This window comes from Archocentrus centrarchus, chromosome 11, assembly GCF_007364275.1.
Source record: "Archocentrus centrarchus isolate MPI-CPG fArcCen1 chromosome 11, fArcCen1, whole genome shotgun sequence".
NCBI lineage: Eukaryota > Metazoa > Chordata > Actinopteri > Cichliformes > Cichlidae > Archocentrus > Archocentrus centrarchus.
Window position 1 is genome coordinate 14,222,210 of NC_044356.1, and position 20,677 is coordinate 14,242,886.

The 20,677-nt window shown below is 43.7% G+C and overlaps 2 protein-coding genes and 1 non-coding gene across 3 annotated transcripts; all 3 read right to left on the minus strand.

Moving 5' to 3' along the window:
* Positions 1-513: 513 nt before the first annotated feature.
* On the minus strand, positions 514-10,953 carry znf687b (zinc finger protein 687b). The gene is made up of 10 exons (XM_030740369.1): positions 10,905-10,953; positions 7,949-10,306; positions 6,893-7,197; positions 6,584-6,768; positions 5,366-5,542; positions 5,114-5,276; positions 4,463-4,816; positions 4,154-4,254; positions 2,609-2,696; positions 514-2,450 (listed from the first exon to the last, which is right to left on the minus strand). The coding sequence occupies exons 2-10, from the start codon at positions 10,290-10,292 to the stop codon at positions 1,848-1,850; spliced, it is 4,320 nt and encodes a 1,439-aa protein (XP_030596229.1). The 5' UTR covers positions 10,293-10,306; positions 10,905-10,953; the 3' UTR covers positions 514-1,847.
* LOC115788847 (small nucleolar RNA SNORA13) lies at positions 4,923-5,057 on the minus strand. Its single transcript, XR_004020638.1, has one exon. It is a non-coding gene; the product is annotated as a small nucleolar RNA SNORA13 (small nucleolar RNA).
* A 219-nt stretch (positions 10,954-11,172) lies between the features above and the next one.
* psmd4a (proteasome 26S subunit ubiquitin receptor, non-ATPase 4a) lies at positions 11,173-18,429 on the minus strand. Its single transcript, XM_030740419.1, has 10 exons — positions 18,342-18,429; positions 17,576-17,716; positions 16,128-16,242; positions 15,943-16,029; positions 15,737-15,805; positions 15,386-15,601; positions 14,323-14,431; positions 14,089-14,220; positions 13,952-14,004; positions 11,173-11,746 (listed from the first exon to the last, which is right to left on the minus strand). Exons 1-10 carry the CDS (start codon positions 18,365-18,367, stop codon positions 11,576-11,578), a joined length of 1,119 nt encoding a protein of 372 aa, XP_030596279.1. The 5' UTR covers positions 18,368-18,429; the 3' UTR covers positions 11,173-11,575.
* Positions 18,430-20,677: the final 2,248 nt, after the last annotated feature.

A 20,677-nucleotide genomic window follows, 5' to 3' on the forward strand; every position in this document is an offset into this window, starting at 1 on the left:
ATTTGATTAGAGGCACCTGGCTGCCACTTATCCTCTTAATTCTTATGGAAGCAGTGAGGATGGGTAGCCTCACCAAGCTACTAGCATTGCCCAATACTCTGTCTTTTCCACTGATGTGATGCAGTTTATGCAACCAAGTCTGGTGCTGGTGCCGCAATCCTGATACAACAGAACCCCTGGGCCCAAAGTTTAAATCTGTTCTAATTTTATCTTGTCAAGAACTTTGATTGCAGCGTTTGAAAGGTGCTATAGAAATAAACTTGCCTTATCTAACTAAGAAACTGGCTGGCTGGCAAATGCACCCCACCATGATTTTTCCTCATGAAAATGACCTGGTCAGCTTTCAAAAACTACATAATTACCAAATTTATCCAAATGTCATCTCACAAAAAGCAGAACTGCACTTACCGGGCATCAGACTAGCTGAACAACAGAAAACAGAAAAACACTGCTCTGAGCGCCACGATGCTAAACTCTGCAGATGAACCTGCCACACGAGCCGATCGTCTCCTTTACACATTTATTTTTGAAACAGCACAAAAGTGTATGGCATTTCAGCAAGCAGACCACGACCATGGAAAAGAAAATGACATGAAGTTTCCACTATTGAGCTATATAAATATGATATGACATATAAAAAGATACAAACATAAAACAAAAATCCACTCATAGGCCTCCGTAATGTGACCGTGAAGGCTGTTATTGAAACATACAAAAGAAATGTGAGTACAGCAAGCACTGTTGATAAAAAAGAGATAAACATTTGTTTTCATACACATTAAGACAACACGACCCCCACGTTCTCCCTCTGCTTTGTAATTACAATGTATAGCTAACTGAGGGGGGATTCTTATTTTCTTTTGGACTTCAAATTGCTTTGAAAAAAAGGGAACAGTACAAGTACAAATACTATATGTATTCACATTATCATAGCAAGTTACTAAAACCAGAACCATTTCTTTTAGTGTAATTATATGTATTTACATGGCAAAACTCGTACACATATACTACTGACAGGAAGCCTTACCTCTCTTCTTCTAGCTTAACGATTAACAACATCACATAGTATTCACACTACACAGGTTACATGGCTCCAGTAACCTCGTCTCCTAATGAAATGCCTTCAGAGATCCTCATCTCATGTCTCTGTTGCAGGTAAATCACACTGTGTCTTGTAAGATTTGATACAACCGACTCACATACACCAACAGCAGTATTGTGTTTCATATAAATAAATATTATAGCAACATAAAACTCTGTCAATCCCCAAACGATCCCCTTCATGCTTCAGGATGTCTTGGCTTGATGAGTTTTAGCAGCTCCAGAGGCTGGTAAAACTGATCTACTGCCAGAAAAAAAAAACAAGCAAAGATATGATAACCAACGTGAAATACAAAATATCTGCAGTACAACTGTGAGGAGTACAGTGGGAGGTGTATGTATTTACGTATGTGCTACATTAACAAACAGGCAGGTGGCTACAGTCAGTAAAGAGTGAGAGTGCTCGAAATGGAAGGACATGATGGATTAGACACAGTATGACTGATATACAGTATAAATGCTTTACTCTGGGGACTGTTCCACACAAGAGTCCATCACAGGTGACAAGTTCATTTAAGTGATCAAACATGCAGATACAATCGCACAGAAGAGGTGCCACAGAGAGTGAAACTGTTTGTGGTGGCTAAAAAAAACAAAACAAAACAAAAAAAAACAAAAAAACAAGACTGCACAGGAGCAGCTGTGTTTCATCAACATTCATATTCTACAGCGTCGCTCTCCTCGGCCGTGACCCTCGACCAACACTGGAGATCATCCGTCAGCTTCAGACAACCCTGCCCCCTCCTCTACTGAGGTTTGTCCGTCTTGTGTGCGGTGAGGAAGGCCATACCGTGGGTCCTGAAGTGGGTGTTGAGGTCAGTGGCCTTGTCGAAACGCCGGCCACACACCTTGCAGCTCAGGTTTCCGTCTCCGTCCTCGCCCTGCGCCTGAGGGGAGGTGGCAGCGGGAGAGCCGTCCGGAGAGCCGTGAGCGCGGGGGGTGCCGCGGTCTGCGTCGCTCTGGGTGTCCCGCACTCGGTGAGTGATGAAGCGGTGCCTGCCGAGAGAGCCGGCCGATGCAAAGCAGACGCCGCACTGCAAGCATTGGAAGGAGGCGGTGTCGCCCCGATGCTGGGGGATGTGGCGCTGAAACTCGGCCCCGTCCTCTGTGGTGAACCCGCAAGGGACGCAACGGAAAATGTTATCTTCTTCCTCTGCCTCACTGGGTGCCACTGATGTCGATGCCATGGATGCTCTGGTTCTCTTTGCAGGCCCGCCACCATCCTCTGTGTTGGTTTCATCCTCGTCTCCTGCTCTGCCTGCAGGAGGACCAGCTTCTCCATCTTGCTCTGAGGAGCTACCCGGTCCTTCTCCCCCTGTGGCTGCACGTTTCCTGGTCATGGGGGGACCCTGAGAACAAGGGAGAGAAGAGTCTATAAGCAGCTGTGGCAATGGGACACAAATAGAGCATGCCCCAAGAACCACAGAAGATGATACAAGTTGATAAACAGGACAATACATAACTGATGAAATTCAGCAACACCCCCTCCACTCCCATCTTTACTCACCTGTCCATCTGTGTTTCTGTGATGGAGCCGAATATGTTTGTCCATTAAGAACCGACTGCCAAAGGTGCGTTTACCTTCTGTGCAATATCTGAGGAGGAATTTAGTAGATCACTTTATCAGTGACTGACATCACAGATAAATATTTAAATAAACAGGTTAAAAAACCTGCCTGTATTTTAATGTAAATAATTGTATATAACTTTGTTGTTTGCTATATTTGTACACAGGTTTTGAAAATACAAATAGGTAAAACAAAATAAAAGTAGTAAACAGAAAACAAAAACAAACAAAAAAAAAAAACAGCAAACTATACCCTAGACCCCAGAGGACAGCAAGTGTTCAGTGCCCTCTGCTGAACAAACTGTGTAATGGCGACACTTTAATGGGGACCTATTATGCTTTACTGTATTTTCTGTCAAATATACAGATGTTTACTGCATCTTGACCCAGGTTTCCGTCTCCATCCTCACCTTGCGCCTGAGGGGAGGCGGCAGTGGGAGAGCCGTCCGGAGAGCCGTGGGCACGGGGGGTGCCGCTGGGTCAAGATGCAGACTGCTCTGAACACTCGGTCTCTAATAGGGTAGTTTTTTGTTTTAAATCTTGTGCCGAGCTGATGTCAGCTTAGTATCGATTTCTATACGTGGTCACACTTTATATCAATCAGGAGAAACTGGACTTTCAATAAGAGGGCTTTAAATGGGTCATTTCAGACAGCTGAAGAACCAAGAGGCAGCATAAAGGGCCACCATGAGATAAATGAGGATTTTCTTAAACTGTGAATCATGCAAAGCTGCTCTATTGGAGCTCTAGAATAAAAATAATAAGCTGGAAATGAGGACAAGTCCTCTATAAATGAGCGCCGATCCAGTCTGGATTGTATGAAATGCTGCCATTTCATACGATATACATTCACCAGATACTTCACTAGTTACACCTTGCTAGCACTGGATTGGACCCCCTTCATGCCTTCAGAATTGCCTGTGGTCATAAAGGGATGGAGATGTTAAGCAGCAATAGCCAGGAAGTGTCTAAATGATGCTCAGTTGGTACTAAGGAGCCCAAAATGATCTCTGCCGCTTGTATCCGCAATTTTGTTGTTTGGGTCACTACCCAAAGCTCGTGACCATAGGTGAGGGTAGGGACAGCTTTGCTTTTATGCTCAGCTCCCTCTTTACCAGGACAGACCGGTACAGCGTCCGAATCACTGCAGACACAGCCCCAACCCATCTGTCAATCTCCCGCTTCCGTCACTCGTGAACAAGACCTTGAGAGTTGCTGAGAGTTGCTCCACCTGTGGCAGCAACTTGTCCCTGAGCTGGATTGGGTACACCACCCTTTATCGGCTGAGGACCGAGGCCTCAGACTTAGGGGTGCTAATTCTCATGCCAGCTGCTTACACATTACATTTAATTATACATATTATAATTGCATTAAGTTCATATTTGGGATTTAGCTAACTAATAATCTTAAAATACTAACAAATTCTGGTCATGGGGCCATATGACAATTATAAATATTTCTAAACTGAAAGTGTAAGTAACTCACTGGCAATGGAAGACTCTTTTGTTGCCCTCATGAATGACACGCTCATGACGTCTCAGGCTGGAAGATGTGCTGAATGTGCCTCCACAGATACGACAGGGAAACTTTGGAGATAACATCACAAACAAATACGAAGAGAGAAGATAAAAATACTGAATCAGTCTTCTTTACAAATAAGTGCCTCTTTCCCTACTTTACTATCCACAAAATGCCAGTAGCTGGCAGAAAGACTCAGCTTTGGCGCACTTCAGTGTTAATAATCTTTGTTCCTTTCCTTTCTGTAATCAAAGGACTCAATATTATCTGTCACACCTTGCCGTGCTCCATCTTCACGTGACTCAGATAGTCTTCATTGTCCGTGAAGGTGTTTTGACACTGAGGGCATGTCCACTCGGTCGGAGCGCTTGGATGACTGCTGCCTCCTGCGGTGGTGGAGTGACTCCCTGGAGCTTCGTAGTCCTCATCTGCATCATCATCATCTTCTTCTTCCTCCTCTTCTTCCTCCTCCTCCTGCTCCCGACCCCAGTCCTCTCCATCAGAGTTGTCGGGCTTTCCAGAGGATTTTGACTTGAGGCCAGAGGGACCAGATGTGTTGGCTGGAGCTGAGGTGGGGTTAGCGCCATCAGACTGAGACTCCTGTTTGGCGGAGGGGCCCCTGTGAGCGGTCTGAGCGGGACGGCAGGAAATTGCGAGAGAAAAGAACAGGAAAGCAAACAGAGAAAATCAGCATCTTGTCTTTGTTATTAACATAAATATGATTATTTTACTAAAGTTTTGTACTTGGTATAGAACTTAGGACAAGGTCACCAAAGGGGTACCTTGCTAAGGCCGATCCAAGAATTACTGTCTGCCTTTGTTGACGCCACATTCATTGTAGAAAGCAATGAATGGGCAACACATAAAGGCAAAGGACTAACTCATGATCTGCTCTGACATTTTGTATATACCCATCCAAACACACACCTTGATATGCTCCATCATGGAGCCTTTCTGGGCGTAGAGCTTGGTGCAGTCAGGACACTTGAACACATGCACTTTTTGCTTAGCTAAATGAGTGTCAAAGTGCATGTACAGCAAAGGTTTTTGGGTAAAAACCGTATCACACATCACACATTTGTAGATCATTCTGCAAAAGGAGAAGAAGAATTATATTGAATCTACTTACAAAAATTTCACACATTTCTTTACACAAATGTTAAAAAACAGTACACATACTTGGCCTGTCCTCCGGTGAGCGTCGGGTGCTGGGTGCTGATGTGGCTCTGGGCGCTGGGGGAAGACTTGAAGGCCATGGGGCAGCTTGGGCACTTGTGGAAGACCTCGCAGTGAGCAGTCTGAATGTGGGACTTGATGGAATTTAAGCCTCCAAATACGACCTGGCAGCTCGAGCACCTTGGCAAAGAATAATATTAGATATCAATAATGAAAAAAAGGCAAAAAAAACCCCAAAAAAACCCAGTTTATATCATCACATTCAGGCATACTGCATCCTATGGGGACCCCTAAACAAAAGGGAGAAGCTAACAGATATTTCACGTTCACTTGGTTGCGAGTCTTCTTTGTTTGCAGCAGTTTGTGACTTAACTGACCGGCCACCGATAACCGAAATGCTTCATCCCTTTCCTCGTTGGCTTCTGTTTTGTGTTGGTCTTGCAGGTTGTGTTTGGTTTAACTTATTGTAAAGCTTTTATCGCACTTTTAGTAGCATCACAGCTTGGCGTCAACTCGACTGATATTATCTGCCCTTCACCTTTGGATTGTCTGCTCCACTCCGTGTGTGTGGGGAGTACACACATTGAGTAATTTTTTTTTTTGGCCACAGTGGCTTTATTAAAAGTGGAGAGTGACAGGAAATTGGGAGGAGAGACACAGGGGAAGGCATGCGGGAGATGGCAACAGCCCGGGACTCTAACCTGTGCCGCCTGCACAGCTACGCGGCATAAATATGTGTTCGCCTGCTCAACCTCTGAGCCACCCCTGGTGCCTGAGTGCACACACTGAGAGCAGACAAACCAGTGCAACCATATATGACAGCAAAAAGCAGTCCAGACTCTACTGCTGAACTGCAGTGAAACCAGAGCAATAAAACAGGGTAGATGAAAAATTCTTTTCATCTTATTAATCTTTGTCCCAGAGTTGCTAAATAAACATCTTACTGTAATACATGGAATCTCTCTCTGTCCACAAATTCCTCCTTCACAATCAGAAACTGAGCACCCAAAATTGACATCGAATCACATATATGGGCCCTGAAGGTTCTTATCTATATCAGATGTTATGGCGTATACTGTTGCCTAGCAACTACCTACCAATGGGCTAAACAGCATAATAAGCCCAAACAATACTGTAGTATGTGCATGTACTGGAAAGTTATTTATATAAATTTTTTTTTTTTTTTTTTTGGAAATACTAATTTGGATAGTGTGTCCACACCTGTAGCCAATGCGTCTGGCAAAGTGCAAACAGGCCTCGTCCAAGTGGGTTTGGAAGCTGGCCTGCCGTGCGACTCCACCACACTCAGGACAGACATGAGGTGCTCTGTGTTTATGGATCCTCTGGTGGGCGGACACAGCACATGAGTTAGGGAGCATCATGGGAGGCGAGCACTGTGTACATGTCTAAAAATGGGGGGAAATAAAAGGAAGATGAAACAAAACAATCAGTTATCACGATCAGCCATAACTGCACAAACCAGTAGCGCGACAAATACTGTTCCATTACTGTTTCATCCCCAAGACTCACTGAGTTGGGTGCAGCTCTAATCTGCTGGAAGTGGGTGACCAGCTCAGCTTTGCCAGAGAATTGCGTTTGGCACTCTGGACATTTGAAGTTGTTGTACTGCAGCCCCTCTGCCTTCTTGCATGGCAAAGGCATCAGCGCTTGTGGGCCCTGAGGTGCACGGCGAACGGATCGAGGCTGAGTTGCTGCTGCTGCTGCTGGAGATGAAGCGTCCTTCATTGGGCTGGAGTTGGCAGAGATAGTGGGACCTCCAGGTGTGGAAGAAGGAGAGGAGACTGGAGGAGAGGAGGACGAAGAGGAGAGCAGGCCTGGTCAGCCAAAAGATGGAAAACAGAGGAGACAAATGGAAAGCGGTCAATGAGGATGAGTCGCACATGAATGACATAGTTTTAAGAATCATATACATTTGGTCTTTATTTAAAAATTGTGTAGAGATGAATATTTTGAAGACTGAATCAAGGTTAGTTCCAGCAATAAACAGCTCCTCATTTCTAAATTGCTGTTCATTTGTTTTCAAACAACAAAGGTCTTATTTTCTGTCATTTACAATAGTGGGTGCTCATTAAACATAACCAAAGGTTTCAAATAATGGAGGTCATTGTATACGCAAGTAATCTCTAAGAGCCAAAAAGTTTGGACTGCTCTAAACATTTTGTCTCAGACACTTTTTTCTACTCTTGGCTCTGCATGATATCAAAGACAGCAGATCTCTCTAATGTGGTCATTTCAAGTAGACAGCTCTGGATGTGACCCCCACCTGCTTTTCAAACCTGTTTATGAGGAAGAAGATGAGAAGAAAGTAGGCTTATAGGGAGAAGAGCTAACACAGCTCATTTCAGTCACAGGATGAACTAAGTGGCTGTAGGCTCATTATAAGACAAATAAGGATTATTTCAAAATGTGACTCATGCAAAGCTACTCCAGTAGATCTAAAAAATGAGCCCAATTGGTCCCCATTAATTTGAACAATGTTCTTTGAGATGATACGAACTAAATGATAAATAAAAAAAACATGTTTAGCTGATGATTAAAGTAGGTGTCAACTGTACTTCCACTTACCACCAATTGGTGTTATGTCTTGCTGTCCAATCATCTGCTCCACAGTGACAGGCCTCATGACCAGGTGTGAGCACTGCATGACCAGCCCTCGCTCCTTATGCTCCCTGGCATGGAGCAGCAGGCTGCACTTATTGAAGAAGGCCAGCCTCTTTGCACAATGGTTGCAGGTCACCTCGATGCGAAGCGATCGTCTGTCATAGTGTCGTGCCAGGCTGCGCTCCAGCGCAAATGCATCTCCACACTCCAGGCAGCGGTAACCTGTGGCAGGGAGTGGAAGGCCCCACTCGGGCGGAGGGGGTGCGGAGAGGTCAGGCTTGTAGCTCGGCAAAAGATTTTTACTGTTCAGAATTTTGTTAAAAGCCTCCACCAGGCTCGACTGGCTCCGGGAGATGACGGCTCCCGTACTGTTGACGATGGAGGCAGGTTTGTTCGGCTGGAGGCTGCTGCCTATGATGGTGCCGCTTCCTCCGTTTGCTGTTTTGTTAGTGGCTGTACGTACACTGATCCCACTCGTGGCAACTGAGAACTTAGGGGAGGAGGCCGCAGCGGGAGTAACAGGCAAGGCAGCCGATTTAGTGATGCTAACAGCAGTGGCAGAAACCTTAGCCTTGTCGGATGCAGCCATTTTGTTTTGAACCTTTGTGGCAGCCGCCAGCATGACACTGCTGGCTGCAAGTGTAGACACAGGAAGAGTGTTGAGAGCACTTACTTTAGGGGAAGGTGTTGTCATGTGACCAGGGGTAGACTCAGGCTTTTGGGCCTTGTTTCCTAATGCCTTACGTTCCCCAGTTTGAGCTTTAGGGTCCCCACCTTTCCCTGCAGCACCACCTTTAGGTGCCACCCGTGTGACCGTTCTGGTGATTCCACCTGTGGAGGTTTTAATAGTTTTTATTCTGACTTTGAGGGGTCGGGATGGTGCTCCAGAAGCAGCAGGTGTTGCATCAACTGCTTCCCCTGCGTCAGTGGCCAGGGGTTTAGTTTTGCTATCATCCACCTCCATATTTTCCTCACCTGTTCTCATGTTTTCTCCCTTGTCAGTTTTGCCATCAACAACCCTGTCTATGCCATTTCCCACCTCCATCTCTTCCTCCTCCTCTTTAGGTTCCCGCAGTTCAGAGGGAGGTGGGCTTGAGGCCACTGCAGGGCTGGAGCACCGTTTAGTTGTGACTTGAGTCGTTGATTTTGGCATCTCTGGTTCAGGACTCTCTGGTGAGTCTCTCTCTTCGATCACATGTTCTGGATGCCTGTCCTCCACCTGGGTACTCTCTGTTGAGCCTGATGGAGGGGCTGATGAAGTCAAAGATGCCCCTGATGGAGTGTCCCCAGGTTTAGGTTGAGATGCAGTAGAGGATGAGGGCTGCACTGAGACTGAGTCAGACTTGTAACGCCGACTCAGCTGAGTGCAAGTTGGAGAGTCCGGGTTCTCCTGGATTACCAGCGGACTTCCCAAATCAGGGTCAGAATCTTCCTCCTCCACCTGCTGGTGTTGAAATTCAGCAGGACCACCCTTGGGAGCACCGTTAAAAGGTTGAGATGATCGCAGAGGGTGTGATGAGGGTGCAGAAGGTGGAGTTGAAAGTAGAGGCTTGGAAGGGGGGAAGAAAGGTGAGGCTAGTCCCACAGGGCCGCCAGCAGCCAGAGGAGGCGACCCAGCTGAAAGAGAAGATGATGAAGGTAATGATGCTTTGACGCTGTCTGCTCTCTCTTGGCCTGTATCCTGCTGCTGCTGCTGGTGCTGCTGCTGTAGCAGCTGCATCTTCCGGGCCCGACCCACTGGATCTCCGGACCCCTGTGCCACAAGCGGTTTAAGTCTGTTGAAAATATTACCACCCTGTTTGTGAGACTTGGCCGTACTAGCACCTGCTGCTTCTGAAGACACTTTGGGTGTATTTACTGACCACGATGCACCATTAGGCTGAGCCTGGCTGAGGGGAAGTGGCGTGGAAACGCCAGATGCCCCAAAACCGTTGTGGTTGAGAGCCTCAGATTCAGCCATCCCAGGGGCACACGCAGCAAGTCTAGGGCCCACATCCACCCCTGCAATCACATCAATAGTGTCCTGATCTGTGTCTCCATCCCCTCCATCCACCGTTTCCATACGTACTTTATTCTTCACAATCACACTCACGATTGAGGTGTCTGCCTGGGAGTCGGAGGGGCTTGGAGGTCTCATAGATGACCCAACACCCCCCACACTTTCTGGCTTCCCCAGAGGCGCACCTGCAGCTCCGTGGGGCCCCTCTGCCTCATCTGGGGCAGACTGGATGGCCTCTTTGGCATCTATGTCAGGAATGTCAAACGCTGCCAACAGGTCATCAAAATCTGGGGTCTTCATGTCCCCCATACCGGGATTAACTCCTGCAAAAACAGACAACAAATCATGAATCTGCCACCACTACGAAACACTACATGGAAAACACTAAAAATCCTCCTTAGTGTTTAGATTTTCGTGATAACCTGAAATAGCATACATGCACCTCCCTGTGACACAGACGGGTACCAGTCGCCAGCTAGCTAGGATGCTGCATTAGCCAGCTAGCACGCTAGCGGAGGCGCTCCTGCTCCCAAACCCGCTCTCGGGTGGCAGGTTCAAAAATATTTAACTATGAATGGGAGACACTCCGTACTTTAGCATGCTTTTACCGCATGCTGGGCCTTGCAATAGTGACCATTTAATAGACAGTCCCACCAAGAGAGCGTTTCTGTAGCAGCGACCTCGGTTATTTTTGAGCTGGCTAGCTGGCCGCTGAGCTCCAGCCAAGACAGAGAGAGGGAGAGAGGGGTCATTTAGCTAACGAGCTAGCGTTCGCCATTTAAAAGGCAACAGAGCGCTTTGCTGAGGTTTGGTGTGACAGCAGCGGCCACCCAGTGACAGCAGGCACGACGAAATCACAGAAAACGGTGGCCGGGTTGGGGATTTTCCTTTAATATTTCATGTATTTTTTTGATTGTTTACCTGGATGTGCGATTCCCGACTATCCTAGCTCGCTTTCAGCTGAAAATGCTGCGCTTCCCGTCACATGATCCGACACATCCTATCAGGCAGTGATAAGCGCTGGAAAACTGTACGGAGGATGCTGCGAGCGACACGTATGTTTATTTCTGCTGGAAATGACCGTTTTCAAAAGGCTTTGCTTGAGGTAGAAAACTGATGGGCTGCAGCACTGTCAACAATGAGGCTCACGGGGGACAAACACACCACATAAACACGTGTTTACACACAGCTTTTATTGCAAAAAACCCACAAAGACATGACAGGAGTGTGGCTAACTGTTTGGTTTGAAAGCCTGCCACCAAAAAAGGAAAAAAAAAATCTTCTGTGGGGTCAATCATTAATTTTTATAACCATGTAGAGAAATGTAGGGTGAAGAGTGCACAAGGCAATTTGCGAATGGACCCATATTACATTAATAGTATCAGTTTGTTTGTGGGCAAATTAAAACACTAAATAGTTATTCAGTACTGCAGTATTTTCTTCTATATTGGTGCCTCTGAGTGTCTTGACAGAGAAAGATAGTAATAAATGTCTGAGTGCTGTCATGCAGGGCGATGCATCAGCAATCTTGTCATATATGTAGGAAATCCTGCATTAGTCTGCAATTGTTCATGTTTCTCTAGTTTTATTCCTCATTTCTTCTTCTCTTCGTCCTTTTTGCCATCTGGCTTGTTTCCCGTCTGGGAGGCCAGGGAGCCCATGGCATTGCGGATGGCCTCGTTGTTGGGGTCGACACCGGGCAGGTTCTCCAAGACGCTCTGAAGGAACTCTGGGTCTTGCATCACATCATAGTCATCTTCCTCCTGTTAAGACAAAACATATAATCTTCATTATATACAGCTATCAGCTGCATATGGAACCTCATTTCTGCCATTGGGAGGGAAAAAAAATCTTTTTTTGACATCTGTAAGTCAAAACTCAGAATTCTGAGAAAATAACTCATTAGGAAAATAACTTAAATTCAAGTTATTCATTCAAAACTGTGAGATGGGAACTCAAAATTTTGACTTAGCTGTCAGGATCAGGAAATGTTTTGTTCACTGGCGGAAACAATCTTATATAGGCAGAACATTAAAACCACTAGCAATGTGATGTTCTGCTGGGACACAATGGGTCTTGGCATTCAGGTGGATGCTACTTTGACATGTACCACCTGCCTTCATCACAACGACCTTCTCTGATGTAACAACGCCCATCTCAGCACCACACTAAATAAACTGGTGCTTGAGGAACAGGTCCACGAGCCAAAAGTATTGACCTGATCTCCAAAATCCCCTCATTCCAAGCACGCACAGGACCAAACCTGAAAACCTGAAACCTAGAGGCCCCAGAGAATTTATTGCCAGCACCACAGAACATCTCCAGAGGTCCTGTCATTCCCAAATGGGTAAGAGCTGTTTTGGTGGCACGAGGCACTAGAACGATTGGGCGTTGGTCCTAAGCAGAGCTTTGCAGACTGTCGTCTATATGTTGTAGCTGTGCACTCTCACCAGGGGGCAGTGTCAATGATAAACAAAACAACTGGTCATAGCATCATCACCATCAGGCTGCCCGCTGCTCATTATCTGAAGGATTGAATGCAAGCACATCTGTGTGGTCACACACAGTACCACAAATTCCACTTCATACAATATCAGGAAGGTCGTTTTAATGTCGTGGCTGATCTGTGACTACTATATGTATGATTTCAGCACCATTTTGTCACCTAGAACTTTGCCTGCTCATCTTGTCTGTGACATAATATTAACTCAACTTTTATTGTCAATTGATGCCAAATGTACAAGACAGGCAGAGAACTGCACAATATATACACAGTAGATTAAAATATTCAGTATACACAGTATGTACACACTAACTGATAGCAGCAATGCTAGGACTGGGAGGAACAACTGCACTTTAACTTATCATTTTAAGAGCAGATTGTCATTGTCTCCTCAATTTTTCCCAGAAGAGCGCCACAACACTCTGCTGCCTCATTTACCTCCACCATCAAGTCATCACTTTTAATTGGTTTGCCTTGGTTAGTAAGAAGTCATGTTTGTTCCTTATCTGTTTGGTACAGTGGATGGCTCTAAATACCCATAAGCCTCCGCAGCTGTTGCTACTGACAACATGCTCTCACAAATTAACACAGTTAAAACAACAAAACCATTCAAAATGATCCTGGATATAAAATTAGAGTCAGGGACGAGTTGCTGCCCCAAGTGGAGTATCTCGGGGTCTTGTTCACGAGTGAGGGGAGAAGGGAGCGGAGACTGATAGACTGATTATGGCTGCGGCTGCAGTGATGCGGATGCTGCACCAGTTCATAGTGGCAAAGAGAGAGCTGAGCGTAAAAGCAATGCTGTCAATTTACGGGTCAATCTATGCCCCCACCCTTACCTATGACTGAAAGAACAAGATACAAACAGCTAAAATGAGCTTCCTCCGAAGGGTGGCTGATCTCTCCCTTAGAGAGAAAGTGTGAGGAGTACAGCCATCTGGGAGAGGCTCAGAGTGGAGCTGCTACTCCTCCACATCAAAAGGAGCCAGTTGAGGTGGTTCGGGCATCTGACTAGGATGCCTCCTGAGCGCCTCTTGGGTAAGGTGTTCTGAGCATGTCCTACCCCCCGCGACCCAGCCCCAGATGAGCAGAAGAAAATGGATGGAAGGATGAATGCTGATTGCATTTTCAGTTTCATCTCACTATTAGCAGGAAACATGTTAAACTTAAGGCATGTCTCTCCTTACATTCACTATTTGCTAGACTGTACCCTATCTATTCAGAAACGAGCTACTTTCTCCTGAAGTCATTCCTTCTTTAGACTATTAATTTGAATGAGTTTCATTCCCATCCAGTTCTTGTGAGCTCCAGCTGCTAATTCAGCTCACATTATGTGTGCAGAAATAACTCAGAATAGCTAATTTCTTTATTTTTATTTATTAGAAATCCACTAAACATGAGGATTTCCTGCGCTCAAAAATAAAAATGGCCTTACAACTCAATTTAAATCATTATGACGACTCACCTTGACTGATTCGGCAGTGTCCATGGGGGCTCCTGTGTCCATTTCACCATACTCTGTTCACAAACAAGAGGACGTGTATGTTTTATGTCTGATAAATATGAGTTAAAACATACATACTGAGTGGAAGTGGAAGATACCTCCTCCAGCAAGAGACATCTGCATGGCGTAGGCTATCTGCTCCTCCTCTGTCATGCTGCTAAAGTCAGGAAGCACTGCTGCACCACTCTCAGGCTGAGATACTGACATCTTCAGTAAGGCCTCCTCTGATTCTGTGATCCCCAAAAAAAATAAATAAAAAATTCAGTCCAATCCTAACATACTGTATATTCACCTCATACGTGAAAACAGCTATTTTTCAATCCTGCAGTTACCATCTGCGCTGGGTGTGGGTACGCCTGCCTCAGCCGCAGAAGCCGCAGCAGCTCTGCGGGCCTCTTCCTCCTGCCTCTGTCGCTGCTCCTCCATCGATACACGCAGGGCCTAAAACAGAGACAGCACAGTGAGACAAAAAGGCAGAGGGTAGACTGTAAAAAGTCCCTTTTTTAATTCTAGCAAAGCCACTGAGTACTTTAAATATGACTAAATTCATGCACAAGCGTGAGTACTCTGAGGTGTTGCAGTTGCAACTTCGTGTGTACTTGATAAATGGACAAGGCATAAAAATGAGAAAGGAAACCGAGGAGATAGGTCTCAAGTTGTTATGCAGGAAATGGTTTGTCTAAAACATCCTGCTTTTATGAACCATAGACACATGCCCCCCCCAAACAAAAAAAGAAAAACAGTATCAAAAATAACACCAATTAAGAATTTACTTCCTATATAAACAAATGAACTACTCCAGAACAGCTGTCCTTTACATGCTTGGTCTGTCTCAAGAATTCCCACAGTCTCACCATTATCAGCCTTTATAAAGATGATTATGAGATTTTAGTCTACAAGTCAAACATTCCTTTACTTATTTTTAATACAATGCTATGCAGCATCGCATCCATTTGTTATGCCAATGAATGGGGGATTAATAATGGTCATATCTGTTTACTAATTACTACACCCGCTGTGGTAGTTTAAAGTTCTTTGTCTTTGTAAATAAACTCCCTGGTATCTCTCATAAGCAGCAGTAACATTGTTGTTTTTTTTGTTTTGTTTTTTAATTGTTTGGATGGACAGCGCTACCTTAGTGAATGGTACAGGTCACTGGTGATCTCACACAGATTGCTCCACCCTAGTTTCTAAGCCCAGAGTGATACACATACTATATTGACTGTGTAAACACCATCTCTCTGTCAGCATAGGCAGATCCTGATTGGAGTATTTGAAAGGTTTTTAAATGTTCTCCTTTTCATACTCTACTATCAGGAAAAAATTTTACATTTTACTTAAAATACACATATACCACATTATCTGGTTCTCAACACACGTCCCTATATTGCTTACCAAGGCCAGCTCTGGATCAGCACTGGGATCCACACCAAACTCAAAGTCGCTCGCACCGAGACCCATCATGGAGCCTCCTTCACCAGCCAGGATGGGAGAGGACAGTAGAGCATCAGCCAGACTAGGCCCTGGAGGGACTGTGACCAGGTGGGAGCCTGTCCCCTCCTTCCCATTTAGAGTATTTATAAAAGCAGTCAGCTTCTCTGTGTTCACCTCCTGAATAAGCAGTTGGAGACAGTTTGTTTATAGACAGAAGCATCAAATATAGAAATGAAAACAAAAAAGTATGGTATGCTTTAATGTACTTTCCTTTATAGCAGTGATATGGAAGATTAACCAAGAATGTCTCACCTCCTCTCCAAAGTTGATAATATCCACATTCACTTTCTCCTTTTTCAAGCGCTTTGCCAACTTCACAAGCTGAAGAACCGATAGTTTGGGACACAAGCAGGGAGAGAAAAAATGTGCACACACATGAGCGTGTAGACAGTAGGAGAGGTTACACCTTTCACATATAATGTGTAGTTAAAAAACAACATTTAACACAAGGTGCTCACATCTTTTTCATTATCCTCCACAGGACTCCCAACAAAGGCAATGATCCTCATCTTGTGGTTTTTTCCTTGTCTGTGCTTTAGGGCCAGCTAGACAGGGAAGACATAAAAATATGGCTCAAAAACTGCCACTGCAGAAAGCAAAACCTGTTGTAACCAGTTACTACACAGACTGCAGGTTTACACACATGAGCCACTCGGATGCCCGTGCAGAAGCAGATCTTTCCTCTGGGCTGGACAGCGTGGAGTTTGGACAGGATGCGGCCAGTATCTGGAGTCAGTGTGGTCAGGACCTCACAGTTACTGCATGAAAACATAAAAACACCCAGGAGTAAACACCTTCTGTTAATGAGTAATTAAATCTGATGGACAGTTTAATGCACAACACTGTCAACTGAGTTTGTGCTGCTTCCACATAATGCCAATGAGATATTCATTCAACAAAATTGCCATTATGTGTGGTTGTCTTTTCTTTTTTTTTTTTCTGCAACCAAATTTTTGGCATTTAGTGTATAATTGTCAACTACCAGCACTTCATGAAGACTAAGGGTTGGAGTTAGTATAAAGCTAGATTTCAGATTACATACAAGAGGGGATTTGTTGATTTAAGTCTTGTCAGTTCAATTATTCAGCTTCAGAAAATGAAGCACTTGACAAGGACACTAAACACCTTTATGTAAGCTTTGGTGTTGTGCTGGTGGTGGTCTACATCAACCATGTGTTGGAAAGCGGCTAACATAGCTCATGTAACATCTGCTCATATATTGTAAATTGCATCTGGCTAATTCCACAAACAGCAGTAAACCCCAATCCCAGCAGTAACAGAGGTCAGAGGCTTGCACGACGATGCTGGATTTTGTCTTAGCTAACTAACTTCATGGTTAACCCTGGGTTTTCAGAACTACAAAGGTGGATCCCTTCATACCTGGGTAGTTCGCTAAAAACGTGATTATAAACTCATCAGATTCTCCTGTGCCTTAATGATAGTGTTGTTTTATTGATAGGTCTGTTAGCCAGCACAGCTGTCACCTGTGTGAGTTTTATTTCCTGGTTTCAAATATGATAAACTTCATTAATATAGCATCTCTTTCCACTCTTACTGACAAAAGTGCTTAAATCACACACTTAATACTACACACGCTGCTGCTGTGTTTCATATTTTCCCCACAGTATAGTTTAATTTTCCTTTAAAAAAAAATAAAAAAATCAGCTGCTTTGTTGCCAGTACACTTAACAATAATTGTGGTAAGATACTGCCAACACCATCCCTCTCATGTGATCATGAAAGGGGAAAAACCCTGGGTTAACGATAACCAGCTTTGTGTGACCAATTATCCTATTTACCAGTGTTAGAGTAAATTACACTAAGATACCAGGGTATCTTTACTATAATCCAGATAAAGGAAAGATACCCTGGTATGTTGAACTTGCTTCAAAGTACAGGCCTCAGCTGTCACAGCTGCTACACAAAAGTAACAAATGCACTTGAGCTCACAGTACAAATTTATTTGGGAGTTATTCTGAAGGGAGTCATTTTTTTCCCACTGATCCTCTGAAGACGACCACAGTTATCCATCATCAGTAACCATCTATGACTTAATGCAAATGTCAGTTTAATGAAGACAGAAAGGCTTACTTTGCCATAGTGATGAGGCCCACGTTGTTTTCTGGATTGCTGCGTGTTTTGGAGTGGCAGACGATGTTGACAGCATCCTGCTGAGCCTGTAGCCTCGTTGGCAGGAAGTCTCCATTCCTCATGTATTCGCTGTTGTCCACACTAAGGGGAAAGCATCAGTTTAATGTGGCTCTACTCCATCACTTCACTAAAGAGTCAGTAAGCGTTCACATGTTTCATCATCAGCCATAACCTACATGGGCCCAGTGTATTAGTAGGACATCTCAGTTTCGCTGAGCAGTCAGTTTCCTGTGCGAACCGTTTATATTCTTCATCGGGGTAAGATGTAATCAAAGGTTTAAAAGCTATAAATGGCAACAGTGTATAAACAGCCACAGCTAGCACGGCTTGCTAGCCTTAGCGAGAGGTGACTCTACATATGCTGCTGAAAAACAATCAAATAACCAGTGGTGTCAGTTAATATTTTAGATAGAAAATACGAAACTACAAACAGCGACATTTAGAAATTAAGTCTCGAGGATTGCAGCTAAATAAATACTTTATTAAAACGACAAATCTAGGCTAACTTTAGCTACAATGACTCAGCCGGTCGATATTGCGTTAGCCGGCCCACAGTGAACGGTCCATTATCTGCCTGGCTGGCAGCGACATTTCCCCCATATTCAGCACGGTGAGCCGCCTTATGGAGTAATTTGCTGCTACCCCTCCATATGAACTGCTAACGGATCTATGAACACACAGAAAAATAAATTTGTAGAGTTCTTACCAGACCATAGTACTTTCAAGCACCATTTTGGAAACTTCTTGTTGCTCTCTGTCGTAATCCAACAAACTCACAGATTATTGGATGATGCCTGAACAAAGCGAAATATGATTGGCGGAGCTTTGTCTCCTTCGATCTTTAGTATTTAGAAGTGTTTTAGTATTGATTAATTCGACAATAAAACTCTGTTTACAGGCATTTTTTTTCCGAAACCGTTTTTCTGTTTAACTATTTATAGAATTTGTGTTAAGTTATAAACTGTAGTTTTACTCATTTGGCTGTTCCCTTTAGGGGTCGCCAGAGTGGATCATCTGCTTCCAGCTCACTCTCTGCCTAATATCCTTCTCTGTCATATCACCCTCTGCATGTCTTCATCCACTACATCCATTAACCTTCTGCTAAACTCTTCCTTTGAATACTTTGTTATTTATTCCAGTCTCCTTGTCACCTCTGAATATTATAGGAAAAAACAAAAAAGTATTATGACATACGTAATGTTCCAGCCAGCTTCTATAAACCCTTCAGTCCCAGATGTTTTTGAGATTACTGAGTCCATGGCTGCTGTGTGAAATGTTCTATAACAAATAAAGCTGATTTGAGCCACAGATGTCCACATAACATAAATACAATATATTGTGCCTGGGACACATTTCAGAAGAAAAAAATAATACAGACTGCGGTTGTAAATTCAGCAAATTCAGTAATTTAAATACCAAACTTATCATTATACTCAGTCTTACTAATGGAAATATTTCCATAAAGCAGTCATGTTTATTCATCTGCAGCAGTGAAAAGGGTGTAACTCACGAAGACCTATAAATAAGACATATTCTTAGCTATCCCTTATTTCCCAAGGGGATGCCACAGCAGATGGATCCACATTTGATTTGGCAGATTTTACACCAGATGCCCTTCCTGATACAACCTTCCCATTTTTCTAGGCTTGTGACCCCCTGAGGCTGGGTGTGTCTCTTGAACCAAGGACCGTTCACACTCTCCAGTTCAAGCATGTTAACAACTACACCACCTTGTAAAGAAAACTAAAAATCCCCAATAACTGGCAAACGCTTTGTTTTTTTTACAGCATGTGTCATATCTAATAAAACTACATAACTGCAACATAAAAAGCTGAAAATCAATGCAATCAAATAGGAAAAAAAAACTGCTTCAGTTTATGTACAAAGAAAGGGAACACAATTACAGAAAAGCATTGCTGTGATACATGTGTCCATGTTTATTATGCACAGTTCAAGAGTAGGAAAAAAATACAGTATGATTTAAAACAGTTATAGTAGGAGTTTTCTTTTACTAGAAACAGTTTCATGTCTTAGATGCAAGTTTTCTGTGCTGAGCAAGCCATTTCCAATCCACCACAATTGCAAATAAACATTATGAAGCCCAGAGTAATGTAATACTGTAATAAATATACTATTTACATGTTTGGTTCATAGGCTGCGTGTGTACCTGCCTGGAGCTGTTAAAAGACATACTGTTGAAACTGAACATCTGTTTAACAGCAAAGTGAATAATATAATTTCCACATACCATTTACATTTGTTAAAAAAAAAGTCCCAATAATTTCTCTTTGTGGGAAAATTGTCAACTGGTTTAAAATATTGCACAGTTTATTCAGTGAGTGTATGTATGTGTATTTCATATTTTTTATTTTTATATATATATGTAAACAAGAAAACTGCATCAGGCATCTTTTAAGTTACAGTTTCCTTATATGCTTATATACATTTCAGCATTTTTCCAAATATCAAACACCTCAGTAAAGTTTGGCAATTTAACATGAGCCAAAGATAACGCCAAGGTAATACAGACATTGCACACCCGTCCTGAATGCAAAAACGGTTGTTGTTTTACTGTGGATATAAAGTTTACATACATCTGCTAAAATGCCGGGTTTTTCTGATAATTTCCTAATTTTTTCCCCATCTCCAAGTGTGTCAGTACACACCTGCCATCTGTTAAAGTGACTGACTGAAACCAAAACTTTTTAAGCTGGAAGCAGGACTTTAGTCAATAATTATAAACAGCTCCAAACATCAGTCACAAAACATTCAGGGATCTGCTGGAAAGCTGGAGAAACTTCACATTTCTGCACAACAAAGCATATGAAGCACACATCCAAATCAGCAAAGGAATGGGTTCAACAGAAGAAGTTTTGGGATGGCCCAGCCAGAGCCCAGACCTGAGCAGGGTAACCTGAAGAGGGCTGTACACAGGAGATGCCATGCTAATAGACTCCGACCCTAAAAGGTTCAATGCTGTATTAAAATCAAAATGTGCTTCAACAAAGTATTAGTTTAAATCAATTGTGCAATTTATAAGTC